Source organism: Sceloporus undulatus, chromosome 9, assembly GCF_019175285.1.
Source record: "Sceloporus undulatus isolate JIND9_A2432 ecotype Alabama chromosome 9, SceUnd_v1.1, whole genome shotgun sequence".
NCBI lineage: Eukaryota > Metazoa > Chordata > Lepidosauria > Squamata > Phrynosomatidae > Sceloporus > Sceloporus undulatus.
Genome location: NC_056530.1, coordinates 33,479,800 through 33,496,061, shown reverse-complemented (window position 1 = coordinate 33,496,061; position 16,262 = coordinate 33,479,800). Strand labels below are relative to the sequence as shown.

Genomic DNA, 16,262 nt, shown 5'->3' with positions numbered 1-16,262 from the left:
CAGTAGTCACATGAAAGAGTCCATCTCCCACAACTCTTACCGGCGCATTCTCGGAATCCAGCTCTTCTTCCTTAGTGAAAAGGCTGAAGCAGTCAAGCAGAGAGACTTTTCCACCAGTGAAGCTTTTCTGTGAAAAAGAAGCAAGGATTTCACTGGAAAGTTCTTTGACTGAAGCAAGCTTGTTTTCTGCTGCTCCAGAGACTAGAACACAAAACAATGGATGCAAGCTACAGGAAAAGAGATTCCACCTCAACAATAGGAGGAATGTCTTGAGAGTGGAAAACATTCCCTTGGAGTGTAAAGGAGTCTCCTTCTTTAGAAGTCTTTAAACAGAGGCTGGATGGCCATCTGTCAATGGGGATGCTTTGATGGAGAGTTCCTGCATGGCAGAAGGGGGTTGGACTGGAGGGCCTTTGGGGTCTCTTCCAACTCTATGATTCTATGAAGCCCTACATTTCTTTATTGCATCAAAGTTTAAGGCAGCTTGTGAAAGTAAGCAAATACATGTATTTTATTTATTTTTACATCTATAGTTTTCCATATATATTACATGTATCCCTGAAAAGAGCAAAAACAGCTAGTGATATGAGACTTGCCTCATTCTTGCTAGTCAGAGAGATCAGTTTTGTATAATTCTAACCAGCTTCTCTTCCCCCTTGAATCAAGGATTTTTTTGTATGAAGTGATGACAAACCAAGTCAACCAAACACATTTAAGGTCCCCCAATTTTGTATTTGTTTATATTATCTGTATTCTGCTTGATATAATAAAATCTCTAAAAGAATTACATTAAAATACACATCTAATACAATTAAAATATATTATATAATTAAATGCTAGAAGATCAGACCTTGAAAGTATTTGGTTGGTTTTTTTTAATGTATTCGATGTATATTTTGCCTTGCTCTCAAAATGGGATTCATTACATTAAATGAATTACTGGGAGCTGGAACACAAGGTAATAAAAGTGCAAAAGCAACATCAGCCTTTCATGGCATAGCAGTTGCTTTCAAAACCAGATTTAGAACAATTTTAAACCATTTTAGAGTAATCTTGGCAGGGACTTTTCAAGTTTTATGGCATTTTATTATTAATTTTAATGGTTTTTAAAAGATGAAATGGAAAAGTGCTAAGCACAATGCAATCAGCAATGTAATGAGTTACATTTCAAATGCTGTAAAGAATAAAAATACATTACTTTCAAATTACTATAGCAAGTAATAAGAATGAATTACTTTTAAAATGTAAAATTCCAATTGTTAGTCTGAACTAGAGTAATTCAGTCCCACTGAATTAATGGTTACTTAGTAAGTAAACACCTACATGAGTTCTAATAATTCAGCTTGTCTACTCAAGCTTGGGCGAATAACTAGACTTAAGACATAAACCACAACAAGTATCAGTTGTGGAAGACCTGTATAAACAGGTATGTTTGCAGTAGATGTTTAAAACTAAATACAGTTTCTCCCTCTCAGTCGTGCAAGGAAGAACATCTTGAAAAATTTGGCACCACCGCTGAGAAGGCCTGCCTTTGTGAAACGATATGGTGGCATTTCACTGGTTGTGCGCATAGAAGGTCTCAGACTCAATCTCCAGTTAAAAGTGATTTCTACTAGCAGATACTCAGAATAGTTGCCTAACAATACTACATGGCTTTAATAGTGGCCTGGAAAGACCAATGGTCTGGTTTGTCACAACAGGGGTGAAGGAAGTGTGGCCTATGGGCTATATTGTTGTTGCTGTTGTGTGCCATCAAGTCATTTCTGACTTATGGTGACCTTAAGGCAAACCTACCATTATATGCAACCTTCCAAGGTTCCCTATGCCCTCCCCTAATTTTCAGGGTTGCTTTGTGGGGGCTTGTCTCCCAAATAGTCAATAGCTACATGCTTCGGGCTGGATTTAGTCTCTCTCCTGACCTTTTAAAAACTGCAAAAACCTGTCCCAAACAGAACTGACTATGTGGTGTCTTCCTGCTTGGGAATTAAGATTGTCTGAGCTTGAAGCAGGTTGAAGAGGGCTTTAGAAGTGACATTTTGGGAACAAAACAAAAGCAACTTTTGGCACTCAACATTTTGGGAGGGATGGAGAGGACTAAAATTGAGGGCTGTGGTTGTCTGGGGTCCTGTAGGGGAGTTAATTCAGCCCCTCAAACCCCATGGAAGGACCCCTCCAACTCCTTTCCCCAAAACCCACTGTAATATCATTGAAGCCTACTTTGGGGATAGGCAGGGAGAGGTCGCAGAAAACTTCAAAAGTGGTTGACCGATAACCGCATGCTTGACACTTGAGACAGCTCTTCAACTGGCCAACAAAGAGGTCTATCAGAGAGAGAGAGAGAGAAGAAAATGAAGGTGAGATTTCTGTTATCGTGCGGTTCAAAACGGCTTCAGATTTTGACTTTTACATCTGCAACTCATGTTTGCAACTGTAACCCAATATGCTCTAGTTCACGGGACCATTTCAATCAGATACAGAAGGTATCAACTATAACCATCTTGCATGAATATTCAAGTGCTGCAGTCTAATGTATGTGCACGTGTTTTAATGATGTTGTGTTTCTCTGACCTCTCCATCACAGGCAGAGCTTGGAGAAGGTACATTACTGGATTACAACTTTTGAAATGTTAAAGTCCGCATAGCTACTGGCTTTGCTGACTGAGGCATTCTGGAAGATGTAGTCCAAAAGGTAACTTTTCCAAGCTATGCTCACAGTTGGTTGTATTATGGACAAGTTCAGACCATAACAACAACAACAACTTAAACCAGTGGTTCTTAGCCTGTGGTCTGCAGCACACACACACACACACACACACACACCGCATCTGCAAAGACTGAAATCAACAAGAAGCAGGGAGGCAATTGTGTGTGCTTTCCTCCCCTCAAAAAAGGCAGGTGGTATCAGTTGGTCAGGGTCTGAGGAGATGTGTGCTTGGAGTAGTACTCATCTGTGTAAGCATTTAGCAATAGCATTTATATATCTATACCGCTTAAGAGTGAACTCAGCACTCTTTAAGTGGTTTACAATCTGTAAGCCAATTGCCCCCCAACAAGCTGGGGACTCATTTTACCAGCCTATGGAAGGATGGAAGGCTGAGTCAATCTTGGAGCCCTGGTATTGAACTCACAAGCTTCTGGCTGCAGTACCAGCATTTAACAGTGTGCATCTGTGAGTAGCTACCTCTGCTTTGGATTCTGATTCTCCCTCCACCCTTGGTGACTCCAGGTCGGAGGCATCTGTGATGGCAGCATCCCAGTGCTCTAGGCTGGTGATGTGGCCAATTGCATTGTCTCAGTCAGGGAGCAGCCCCTTGACGGAACACCTGGGGTAAATACTGTTCGGTGTTCTATTCTCCTTTGGTTTTGAAAGTCAAGATGGCATTGGTCTTTTGGAGTTTTAAATCACAACTTTGCACTAAGTGGATTTCTCCAGATGTTTTGAAGTACAACTCCCATCAGCCACAATCAGCATGACAAGCAAGCAGGGATGATGAATCCCACTGGAAGGAATATCCACTCACCTACTATCTTGCTATCCTCTCTTTCCAGGTAACGCTTCCACATCTGGTTGGCTTGTTCATCATCACTGTAGAGAAAGAAAATCCAAGACAAAGCCTTAGGAAAACTTATGATGCATTATATGTGAAGAACAGTTCATTGGACCATTTCAAACAGCAGATATCAAATATACCGTATATACTCATGTACAAGTCAACCCCATGTATACGTCGAGGGCAGGTTTTGGGGACAAAATTTTGGATTTTGATATGACCTGTGGATAAGTCGAGGGTACAACTTAGGGACATGTAACAAAGGATGTAAATGACAAAAAACCCCACATGCATGCATGCTCTCCTTGCAAAATGCTATCAGGGAATTTTCCTCCTCCATGGGAAAGAGGGAGACACACACACACTCTCTCTCCTTGTTCATCATCACTGAAAAAAAGCAATCAGGGCTTTTCCCCTCCTTTTCCAGGGAGCAAGGAAACTGCCCCAATTGCTTTCTGTGAGGCATGTGCATGTGTGTATGTCTTCCTTTTTACCAGAGAGCCGGGAAAGAACCCTGACTGCTTTCTGCAAGGCACACATGTCTCCCTCTTTCTCTCCTTTTCCAGGGAGGAGGAGAAAAAGCAATCAGGGCTCTTTCCCTGCTCCCTGGGAAAAGGGAGAGGCAGGCCGACCACACACACAACACTTCATGCAAGAAGCAATCGGGGTCTTTCTCTCCTCCCGGGAAAAGGGAGACGGACAGACACCCACACACCACACACAACACACACACACACACCACACCACACGTCTGCAAGAAGCAATCGGCTCTTCCTCCCTCCCTGGGAAAACAAGGGCACACACACACACACACACACACTTCCCTGGGAAAGGAGGAACTCACAAACTCTTCTTGGCTGAGCAGCAGCTGCAGAGGCAAGGGGAACACCATTGGGCAGAACTTCTTTCTCAACACTATTACCATATTGACCCTTATATAAGTCAACCCAGGATTCTGTGGACAAGTTTTGGCATAAATTTTTCGACTTATAGATGAGTATATACGGTATGTCCCAGACAATAAGTGTCTAATGGATATGCATTGGTCCTCAAGTCAAGAACAGCCCACAGTGTCCCCAGTAACAACAGAAATCTAGCCTCCAGCATTTAATGTTCACATTTCAGGGACAACCTGCAATTAAATGGTAGGCCGCTTGCTGGAAGACAAGAGATCCAAGGTTTGGTACCTACCCTCTCCAGGTGAAGAGGTTCTCTGTCAAACTAAGGCAGAAATCCTACAATAATGGTTTGATTTATTATCCAGCTACTTCTTAACCTCACAGTAAAAATACATTTCCACCTATCAACAGCCAGACTCACCTCAAAGTGTCAGAGTCCTCCAGTACAGAAGCCCTCTTGGTGTCAGAAAGGATACTTGGAAATTTGCGTCCTTTCCGATTAATCTCCACATGCAACCAATCCATGAGAAACTTCAAAAACTCCTGAGCATCCTGCTGACTACAAAAGGAGAAAAGTGTGAGCTGACTTATCTCTAGACAATAAACAAACCAAAACAGGCAGTCCAACTTCATTCTTCAATCTAGAGGGCTCCGGAAACATTCATGGTTGCAGAGAACAATCTCTAACATACTACAGATTGTTTTAGAGCATAATTCTAGCCTCTGCAAGCAAATATAGTAAAGCCTAAACCTCATAACCCACAGTTTTTGTCTTAAGCATTCTTGATTAAAAATCCATTTACATGTGATTCAGCAACAGACTGTGCAGAGCATCTAGAGTAATGTGAACCTTTATCTGTATCTGTTTTAACTTTGTAAGCCACCTTGCGTCCCAGGATGGAAAAAACAGAAATCATTTGATCAATCACTGAAACATGACAGATATAATGAATTCACTCTGATAGCATATCAATATAGTTGCTCTTTGGGTCCAAAAGTGCTGCCTCAAAGTTTTAAAGAAAGGCCTAGGGAATCAGATAAGGCCAACTGTATGGTTCCTGGCCCCCAGAGGTGGACATAAAATGTTTTTTAAAAAAGGTTTGAAAATTGAACTTGGCATAGCCCCCTTGTCCTGTAGGAAATGTGTATGCAATTTTGCTATCCCTCCCCAGGGTGATTTAAACCCAGGAGAGGAGTTTTTAAAACCAGGAATGCAGAGCAGAGCATAACGCAGAGCAGGGGCTTGAGGGTCTTGGGAACCTAATAAGGATGTGGATCAGGGTGGTCAACTTTCAAGAGTTTAGGGGGGTTTACTGGGCTCCCAGAGAGGGGAAACTCTGCAGGTCTGGGAGCCAGTTTTCTACTTGGGACACTCCAGGAAATGCAAAGATGGTCAAAATTGCTAAAAACAAAAACAAAACAAAAACCCAGGAAGGTCTGATTATATTTCTGGGTTTCAAAAAATTTTAAAAGCAAAAATTTAAGCCAGTGCAGAGAGCATGCAACCTATTTAAAAAGTGAAGCACACCTTCTGGAACCTTCCAGAAGAGGCAATCCACTCTTTTGTTGCTATAGGAAAAGCTGTTTTGGAGAGGATGGTGGAAGAGTTAGTGGCTCCATACTTTGCTTCAATGCCTTGTTTTGAACACAGCCCTTTTTTTGGAGATGGGAAGGAGGATTTAGCTAAGGGTGAACTGTTACACATGGAGGGACTGAAGGGTGCATGAAGAACTGGTGAAGACAAAGGGAGGACTAAGGAAACTAGGAGGAGGGCAAACCCAATTTTTCCTCACCTGTATCCTGTAAAGGATGGCACGTATTTCTGAAAGACAGCTTTGAAGCGGCTGGGGTTGGCAGCCTCCGTGGAATCAGGGTGCCACAATGTGGCAATGACATCTGCGAAGGCTGCAGAAGGAGAAACCAGAAAAGTTGGGGAAGGGGAGACAACAAAGCATTCTTAGGTTAGTCTTCTCTCCTCCTTACTTCAAGAATGCTCAAACTGCAAAAACATTCAGCAACCTTTTACTTTGCCTTATCCACCTAGCAAGAAGATAGCATGCTCCCATTTACTCCTGTTGTACAAATGTAACTGGGAGATAAGCAAGGTGTCCAAGATCACACAAGATTGACTACAACAGAAGTGAAACACAAACCTGTATCTATTGGGCTGGGCTGTTACACTCCTAGTGTGAAACTAACAGAGGGGCCAAGATGGGTTCATAAAAGGTTGTGCCAGGAGCAGATTAACAGTGACTGGCTGAGCTGCCATGTTGTCAAAATGGTACACAGAAAGGTCTCTGACTGTGATTAGCTGTTCTTATCCTGGAAGGGGAAAGGTAGATAGGAATGCTGGGAAAAGGAGGAGAAAAAGAAGGAACAAAAACACTAAAAAGAATGAGGAAAGGTTACAAGAAACAGAAGGCAAAGGGAAGCCTGGACTCCTACAAGAAGATGAAGGAGAATCATGATTTTTTAAAAAAGGACCTTGGGCTAACACTTCACTGGGCTGTTGTGAAATAAAAGGTATATTGGCATGGCAGAAAGAAAAGGATGTACATTGCGCCTTTTGGAGGAAGCGCTGGGTACAGCTAAAATGAGAAGAGAGCAGAAAAGAGTAGGACCAGGGGGAAAAGGTGCATTCAGATAGGAAGGGGCTGTGTGGAAATTTACTTTTCATGTGATGGTTCATAGTCAATTTTAGAGCCACAAGCTTCACAGCAAGAATGCCAATGAGGACTAGTGGTCTGTTTGTTAGATCCTAGCCTTCTGATTGCTTTTAGGCCAGGGATAACGCCTTAGACTGGGCTCTGTGTAGTCTTCAGAGCTGTACTAGAGTTGAACGCTGACGTTTCAACCCTTAAAACAAAAGAATGTCAGCACAGTGCTCCCTTGCAAAAAAAAATTCTCATAAAAGGGGGTCAGGGAAAGAATGTGTAGGTGTTATTCTACCTAAGGAAACCTGTTCCTGCCCTTCAATATTCTGGCCAAGCCCTGGAGTGACTAGCATATCCTTGGCAACTGGAAATATTATGAAATTATTTTAACTTCTGGATTATTAACTGGATTATTGTTGCTGTTTTATGCCTCCATACAATATCATTATCCTCCCTGTCTCATCAAGTTCAACTTATAGTTCCTTCTCACACACAAAGCTGCCAGCTGTAGACCAAGGACCTTATCATGTGGAGGCAAATCCCATGCAGAAACAGGATTTTAAAATCTGCTAAACACCTGTAAATGCAGGTTGTTTTTCAGACACGTTGGCGGAAAGAGAAATAACGTGAAAATAACCCGAACGGAAAGCCAGCAAAAAAACTCCTTTCTACTATAGGAATTTCCCAAAAGTAAAAAGGAGCGGGTTTTGTCAGCTTTCGGGTTATTTTTGCATTATTTCGCTTTCACACAAATGTCGTTTAAAAAACAACCCGCATTTGTGGGTTTTTTCTGCTTTCTGTTTGGGTTAACCCTGAATGTCATGTGAAAAACAACCCACAAAAGCGGGTTGTTTTAACTTTGAATCTAGCTTCTGCACAGGATTTGTGTCATAAACTCCCTAGGCAATTTGATCTGAAAATCTCTGGTACTTAATAAGTGTAAATAATGATAAAGTGCCAAGTTAGGGCCAGAAAACAAAGGCTATGAATGACATGCAGGCAAAAGGACAGTAGAGGAATTAGGTCTTCTAATGAGATAGCACTTTGTGTGAGGCCAAAGTACTTATATAACTGTAGTCAACTGGCCCTGGATTAAAACTCTCCAGAGACCAATTTAGATTGTGGAGCAGTGCAAGGATCCTGTTAGACCAAGTGAGCCCAGACAGCATTCCAGTTATGTAATCTCCTCTTCCCATGGGCGAAAAGGAATATCCCATTGCTCCTTCCCCTTTCACCTTCAGTCAGCTCCTGTTGGGTCCGCAGTGCGCCAGGTTGCTCTTGCCGGAATTCTCGACGGAGGCAGTAGTCCCGCAAGGGTTTGGTGCTGCTCAGGCACTGTAGCACAGCATTCATGAAACACTGAGGAGGCGGCCAAAAAGAAAAGAAAGACCCAACAAAATATTACTGGGCTACTCCTTAAGATGATGGAAGCTGAACTTCTCTGAAACTAAGCAGGTTTGGATCGGAGTCAGTGTCGGATTGTAAAGAACCCGATGGATACAGCTTTTTATTCATCAGTGACTCATTTGTTCAGTATAGTATCAGTGTGGAAGAGGACTATGAAGATTTTTCATTAATGCACAATGTCACCAAGTTTAATCAGTCTGGAAAAATATTTACCAAGAACTGTATGGAAATATTAATGTCTCTCTAGGATGGGCACTGACATCAAACGCTTCCATTTAATTATGTATACAGGAGCAAAAGCCCCATAGTTTTATTTATGTTATTTCAGATACTTAGAAACCACTTCCAAAGTGGTGAACAACAAGTCACTCTATCTGTTTAATTTGTATACTGAACATATAATATAGAAGCAGGATTTGACTCAGAGGAAGGAGGCACGAAAACTGGAAGAAGGAACATCAACAATCTAAGATATACATATGACATCACACTACTAGTAGCAGAAAACAGGAAAGACTTGGAACCATTACTGAAGAAAGGAATGGAATCATAGGCCAGGTACAGATGGGCCTCGTGGCATGTCTTGATGACATGCTAGGGTTGCCTCGGGGCATTGCTTACAGATGCCCTGCAACCCTTGTACGCCCCGTACATCAAAATGATGGCGCCCTGTACAGATGGGCGCCGCCATTTTGACATGACGGACACTTAGCGCCAGCATGTCACGGTGCGATACTGACGTCATGAGTGCACCATTAGTATAGCGCCGCAAAAAGAACCCGCTTTTTGCGGGTTCTTTTTGCTCTGCAAGGAAGCCACAGTTTGTCCACTGCAGCTTCCTCGCAGAACAAAACAAGGCGCCAGCACATCACCCTTTTGGGTGGTCTGTACAGATCAAGCCTGAACTCTCCCTGGAAGCCATGCTGACAAAACTAAGACTGTCGTTCTGTGGCCCCATTATAAGAAGACATGACTTATGAGAAAAGACAACAATGCTAGGAAAGGTAGTAGGCAGCAGAAAGAGAGAAAGACCACAAGCCAGATGGCTGGACTCAATGAGGGTGATCATGAGCCTCCCTGCAGAATCTGCAGAACCTAGCAGAGAAGTGGAGGACAGGGGATCTTGGAGATGTCTCATCCGCATGGTCACCATGAGTCGGGGTTGACTCAAGGGCAGTTAACAATGACAACAAAGCAATGCAACGGAATTTTGCTGGGATTCCATCTGCAATAACTATCATCAAGGGAGTCACAGCCTCAACATCTGGCTTCACCAACAACAGAGAGGGAGAAACAGCTGGAGCCGCAGTGCCATCTGCTGCCCAGGAGACCACAGCACAGCCTGTTTCAACAGCACCGGCAGCTGGTCATGGGGACCAGGGTGTATAGTATGGGCATCACTGCCAACATTATTCATTGATCTTACCCCAGAGCAAGTCATGCTATTTGCCCAGACAGAACTGCAGATGCCCCAAATTGCTTTGAAGGAGTGGATGGTGGATAACTAGGTGCCCCCCCCCACAAACTAGCAGAACAAGGGGACAACTGCAATAGGCACTGTCACCTCAGCTTTGGCGGTGCCCCACCTATAAAGAGGGAGATGGTTTTGAGGCTTTCATAGAGAGTTTTGAGAAAGCCTGTGAACATCATGGGATCCCTAAAGATAAATGAATGTACAAACTCCACACAAAACACTTGGTAGCTCTGAGAACAGTGGAGTCCACCATCATGGCATGGGAAGAGATGGGGGATTTTGACCTTTTTTTACAGAACTCGACAGCGTCTTCAACATGCAAGGGAGATTTAGTTTCAAGGAGCTAAAGCCAGTTCAGTGGAAGACATATGCTTTCTCACTGATCTAGAACAGTTTTTGTAGCATGCCCCTTTCGATCTTGTCTGCTATGTGCAGGATAAGAAACTGAAAACATTGGAGGAGGTGACGACAGCTGCAGATCACTACCAACGGGGAACAGCCTGCACAGCCAAATCCAGGAGCTCCCTGTAAGCTGTGACCAGAGACTTTGCACGCAAAGTTGGCTTTGAATGCAAAGAGAACTCTCGCCATCAGGCACACAAAGATGACAACCCTAAGTCAGAACCACCACCTCAACTTGCTCAGCAACTTTCTTCACAGCACCAGGGTCAACCAAAAGACAAGACAAACATGAAATGCTTTTTGTGGGAGGAATCTGGCCATCTTAAAGTCCACTGGAAGCAGAAGCTGAAGTTGATCCAGACAATGGTATCACTGGGAAGTGGGGATATGTGGACAGCACTGGGTGACACCCAGAGGAGGAGTGACAAGTGGTTGGACCCTCTTCCCCCTTTAGTGCAGGAGGCACCAGCACGCACACTTCCCAGTTGCTCTGTTGCAGGGGAGGAAGCCCAAAAACAGAACATGAAAAGGGGCAAATGCACACCCTTCCCAGGTGACACCTGCCACACCGGATGACATCCTAGTGATGCCACTGAATTTGTATGGTGGTCGTGTCCAATTCCAATGCAGTTGGGACTGGTTCAGCTGTTGATCCTACCCCTGGTTCCTGACAAAAGAAGGCAAATGTTCGTTCAGGACAAGGAAGGTGTCCATTTCTAAAGTGGTCTGCTGAACCTGAAGCAGTGTTACCACAAGAGGAAGAGAAGTCACCAGTGGGTGATTAGAAGATGCTGAGACTTCAGAATGCAGATTTACAGTCAGGAAGCCTCATGGATGGCCCAGTGGCAGTCATGGTTTGGTGAGCGGGCACCGAGGAATTCTTTATTGACGTCTCCATAAGAGAGGACAACTTGGGGAGTAGTCCAGATGTATTTGCACCCATATGGATGACCAGTCCCAGGCTGTTCCCCAGCCTGGCCAACAGCCAGCACCCAGTCTCCTATACTTCACTCATATGACTCAGTGCTACGGGGGGGGGGGACCATCTGTGGTGGGCAATGAATAATGTCAAATGCCAGAGAACATAGCAGAACTTCAGCATGAGGTGAATGGTCCCGAAGGTGTAGCAAGAGGGAACCTTCCTGGGATGGACCATTCTCGAACACATTGCAACTATGAACTACTTCATAGAGTTTCCAGAGCCTAGTATCAAGCCAACTCTGGGATCTTAATTTCCTTGCTCTCCTCTTTTTTACTTCCAAGATGGAGACAGATGTACTAGCATGATGCAAAGGATGGATGGACACATGGCAAGGTGCTAAAAAACCATTACACCTGTTCCTACCTGTGGCAGTGCTGGCCCTGTTATTAGGTTTGTGTATCCCACTGTTACTAGACATCCACAACATGCTCTCCTTTGTCCTACATAAAACTATTAGCTGGTGAGGTGATCAGCAGACATGGAAGTGGAGAGACAGAGACATGGGTAACAGTAAGGTGCATGTTGCAGCAGAATCTAAAATCCCACCATTTTGGAATAACAGCCTAATGGGTCAGTGGGTGGTTTGGCTATGTTCTAGTACAGTAGATTCCAACCTTTGATCCTTCATTTTCTTTGGTCTTCAGATTCCACAAGTCTCAGTCAACTTGGGCAACAGTCAGAAATTACAGGAGCTGAAGTTTAAAACAACTGGAGGACCAAAGGTTGGGAACCACTGTTCTAGTCATTTCTCTAAAGCAGAGGCGAGGGGAAATTAGCCCCACCAGATGTTTTCGACCAGCTCCCAGAAGCCTCACCCAGGGCTGCAAGTGAATAAATGACTGTAGGAACTAGAGTCCAAAGCATCTGAAAGGCAAAAGAATCCCTGTCTGATGGTTAAAAAAAGCAGTAGCAGGACTCTAGTGGGTGTATCTGCAGCATCATATTATTCAAACCATCAACATCAACATGTTCTAGCCAATTTTTGCAAGGAAGCTGTCTCAGAAAGACACCTAGCAATAATGAACAGAAGGGCCAACTTTTGTTTACCTAGCCCACATAACAGCTTTGTACATTTAAGAATGAGGAAGAATCTGGACTGTGTATACTTGAACACTGAGTATGCACAGCCTGAATTCAAATGATAGCAAGGTTCTCAAATCTCATAGAGACAACATTCCTAAAGGAGTTACCATTCTGCTTTGCTATTCCAGCCCCAAACAGAAAAGAAATGGAGCCTTATGGACATACAAGCTTAGCATATTTAATGCAGCAGGAGTGTTTATGGACTGACACCTACTATGGCAGATATCGTTTTTGTCAAGTGGTGAGAAGACTGAAAACATAACAGCAACCAGGACAGATGAGACCAAAGGCCCCTTTAACCCAGTCTTCTGTCCCCACAGTGGCCAATCAAATGTCCCAAAGAAAGCCCACAAGCAGAACATGCATGTGATAGCATTCTTCCACTCATTTTCCCTAGCATTTGGTAGTGAAAGACAAATGCCTTCAAGTTGGGAGGTAACTTAGATCCATTGTCCATTATATGCCATTGGCAGCCTTGTCCTTCAGGCTGGGACAGTCATTCTTTGGTCTGAGCCAAAGGCAACTTATGTTAATCAGAACACAAAGGACACAACCAAGATTAATCCACACAATCTCTACTATTTTCAGTTTCTTATCCAGTTATTGTCATACTTGCAACTGCAGACGGTAAGTTCTGATGATGCACTCCAAAGAGCTACAGTGCCTTACATCTAACCAAGGGGAGTCATCAGAGGTTGTTGGACTCTTACTCCCAGAATTCCTCGCTCTTGTCTGTGCTTGGCTTGGAATCACTGCCTTGCACAAACCTTCCTCAACCAGGTTTCCTCCACATGTTTTGGAACGATTTCTATGATTTCATTCCACTGGCCTTGTTAGCTGAGAGTGATGGAGATTGTGGACCCAATGGTATCAGGTTTAGGAAGGCTGTTGTCAGTGGAACACACACAGCCATGCCTCCCCTGATGTACATGAGTGCTTTTGTGACTCTCTACAAACAACCAGTAATAAACGCTGCTTTAGTAGCTCTCATTGTAAAAGACTGTGACTGAATGACTGACTTAATGAACACATAACTACCTCCTTGTGAGTACAAGCTGCCAGCGTTGGTTATTTCAAGACCTCTTTTGAAAATAAAACAATTATGGCATATTGTCTGGCTTTTAAGAAACCTTTACAGAAAGCTTCTTGCAAAGAACAGTTCTTTCTAGCTGGGTCTGGGAAAGGAACTGGTTGCCCACTACTTACCGTGTTGCCAAGGTTGCGGAGACCAACGTGGCCAGAGCCCAGCAGAAGGGTATGATGTGTCTGGAGGAAAAGAAAACATGGGGATAGGTTGAATCGCTTGCTGTTAACAGCTTAAATAAGAGGTTTAGATTGCCTTGTATCACAAACATGTGGATGTGTTGAGACATTAACACTGAAGTGTACACCCACACACTGTCTCACCCCACTCAGTAGCATGATTATGAACGAACCATAAAGTTGCCTTACCCTGAGTCAACAGAATGGCCCATCTAATCTAATACTAGTGACAATAGTTCTTAGGGTTCAAGAAAGGGATCGTTTCCAGATCTACCTGGAGAAGCAGGGAACTGAACCTAGGGACTTCCCCATGCAAAGCAAGTAGTCCACTACAAACCTACAGCCCTTCCCACCAAAGTTCTCTTTAACACAGTTGTGGAGCTATCCCTCCTGCCCCATAAGCACAGATGTCTCACTAGTTTAGTGGCTGCTTCACTGTCATTACTGACCGAACTACCAGTTACCCAGTTCCAAATAAACAGACCTCCATTCCGACCATGACAAAGTTCCAAATTGTTACTTATCCATCTCAAGGGGATGACACTGAGCAAGTAATAGCAGTTGTGGTTTAAGTGCTAAAAATCACCCTCCTGGCCAGTTTTCTAAAACTGCAACCAGCAAGCTACATTCTGCATACCTTCCTCCTAACAGACTATATACAGTACCTATCCTTTCTTTAATCCAAGAATGGGAAACCTACAGCCCTTTAATACTGTTCAGTTTCACCTCCCAGCATCTCCATCTACCATGCCCAATGGTAAGGGATGATGGCAGCTAGAGTCCAACAATATATACAGAGCCACAGGTTCTTTGTTCCTGCATCTATTAGCTTTCCACTGATGGGAAGAAAGAGGAAGATTAGATAGCAAAGCCAATTGCCAAAAAATGTGCTTTTAAACAGCTGTGCAGAGCAGAAGAAGGAATTTCAGCCCACTGAGATCCTCTTGTGAACTATCTTCTTTTATACAGGTATTAAAATCACAGGGAGTCTAATGTCCTCCTTTGCAGCTGGGTACTACAGCAAACAAAGAAAAAGGAAGGCTTATACCATAATACAGTAACACTGTCCCCCTTTCTGCTTCTCTGGGTTGAAGGTGGTGTTAATTCTGAAAAGGTTTGAAGAGCTTTGCCCTAACGCATTGTGCTTCCATGTTGGCAACTGGGACAGTGTTGTCCTCTGCACCTGAGGGCCACAAGACAACTTAAAGACTACATAGAGCTCTGTCCTCTTAAACTCCTCAGGAGGAACAGCCTAGGTTATCTATCACAAACGCTAACAACAGCTGTGGCTTGAGAGAACTGCTTCACTTCAACATATGGTGGGGCCAGCCTGGTGTCCTCTAAGCCACCTTATAATCAAAGAAACCTGTGCAGTTACAAATGCTGGGGGATAGGGATGGCTTCAAATGGAGTCTTATCTCAAGAGATCCCTCTCTTCCCCCACCCCTGGCCAACATACATCTAGGGCTCTAACGTTGTCATGTGAAAAACAGATTCATCTAGTTACCTCATTGGTCATCAGTAGCAACCCCATCACTGCTGTGTGGACCACCGACTCTGAAATGTCTGCCACTCGGCCATGAAGCTCGCGCTTGGTGGCCAAGGTGCGGTGGAGCTTTTGGGGCAGTTCCACCAGAGTGGCCCCTGGAAGCCCTGGCATGGCTCCCCTTCCAAGCCAGGAGAGCAAGCAAGAGAGAGAGAGAGATGGCAAAAGAGCACGCTTCGCCAGACACTGTGACAAATGGAAAAAAGACAGCTGAGCCCTCCCACCTGTCCCCATAAGCCATCAGTTCATTAGCTGATCCGATTTCCCCTGGCTATTCCTGGTTCTTCTCATGGGGATTAATTAGCAGGAAGGACTACTTTGGGGAGCAGCGGCTGTTTGGATAACCATGGAGCCAGAATGGAAGTAAATGAAAACAAATACAGAGTATGGAGTGTGCCTAGGGTTACCACCTCCCTAGGAGACTCATGCCATCCTCTAAGCAAGGAAGGGCGAAGATATGGCATAAGGTGCATTGTGGTTGCTGCCCACCAAAGTGCTATGTACTAACTTCTCAGAGACCAATGGAAACGTCCCTCCCACTCTCTAGGAACAGCTGGCCTTTCCATAAGCCATGCCAAGCAGGTCAAGTTGAACAGCGACAATGCTCTGGAAGAGACTGCAAGAAAAACCACCCCCATGGGAATTAATTAATAACTATACCTTGGGCAGGCATCAGATGGACAAGCATCTGATTTGATCGCGTTGCTCAGGAAACAAGAGGGTGTGAGTAGGGACTAGGGCTGCTGTTTTACAGCCAAGAGTGAGGCCTGGTAAACCAAACCTGGGTACACAGCAGGCCAATATGGGAGGCAAGGGAGACAAAATCTGGCAGATTCAAGGTAGTGTCCTCCTCTAGTCTCCCTTCCCAAAAGAGACAGATGACTTAGTGTTATCTCTATGTATGCTGTTCTATGCATCTATTGCTATGGAAACGATGTCTTTTTATTAAGTTATCATAAAAAATAAAATAAAATAAATCTGTGTCTCCCCTGCTAATCTGC

At 44.0% G+C, this 16,262-nt stretch overlaps 1 protein-coding gene across 2 annotated transcripts in view; it reads right to left on the bottom strand.

The window, feature by feature from the left end:
* Positions 1–16,262, bottom strand: part of USP21 (ubiquitin specific peptidase 21) — a 32,921-nt gene that overhangs the window by 5,028 nt on the left and 11,631 nt on the right. For both annotated transcript variants that reach the window (XM_042440518.1, XM_042440519.1), the window contains 7 exons: positions 13,659–13,718; positions 8,340–8,463; positions 6,244–6,355; positions 4,872–5,009; positions 3,522–3,586; positions 2,218–2,321; positions 41–127 (listed from right to left, as the gene is read on the bottom strand). In XM_042440518.1, the coding sequence (XP_042296452.1) occupies positions 41–127; positions 2,218–2,321; positions 3,522–3,586; positions 4,872–5,009; positions 6,244–6,355; positions 8,340–8,463; positions 13,659–13,718 (690 nt within the window). The remainder of the gene's footprint in view (positions 1–40; positions 128–2,217; positions 2,322–3,521; positions 3,587–4,871; positions 5,010–6,243; positions 6,356–8,339; positions 8,464–13,658; positions 13,719–16,262) is intronic.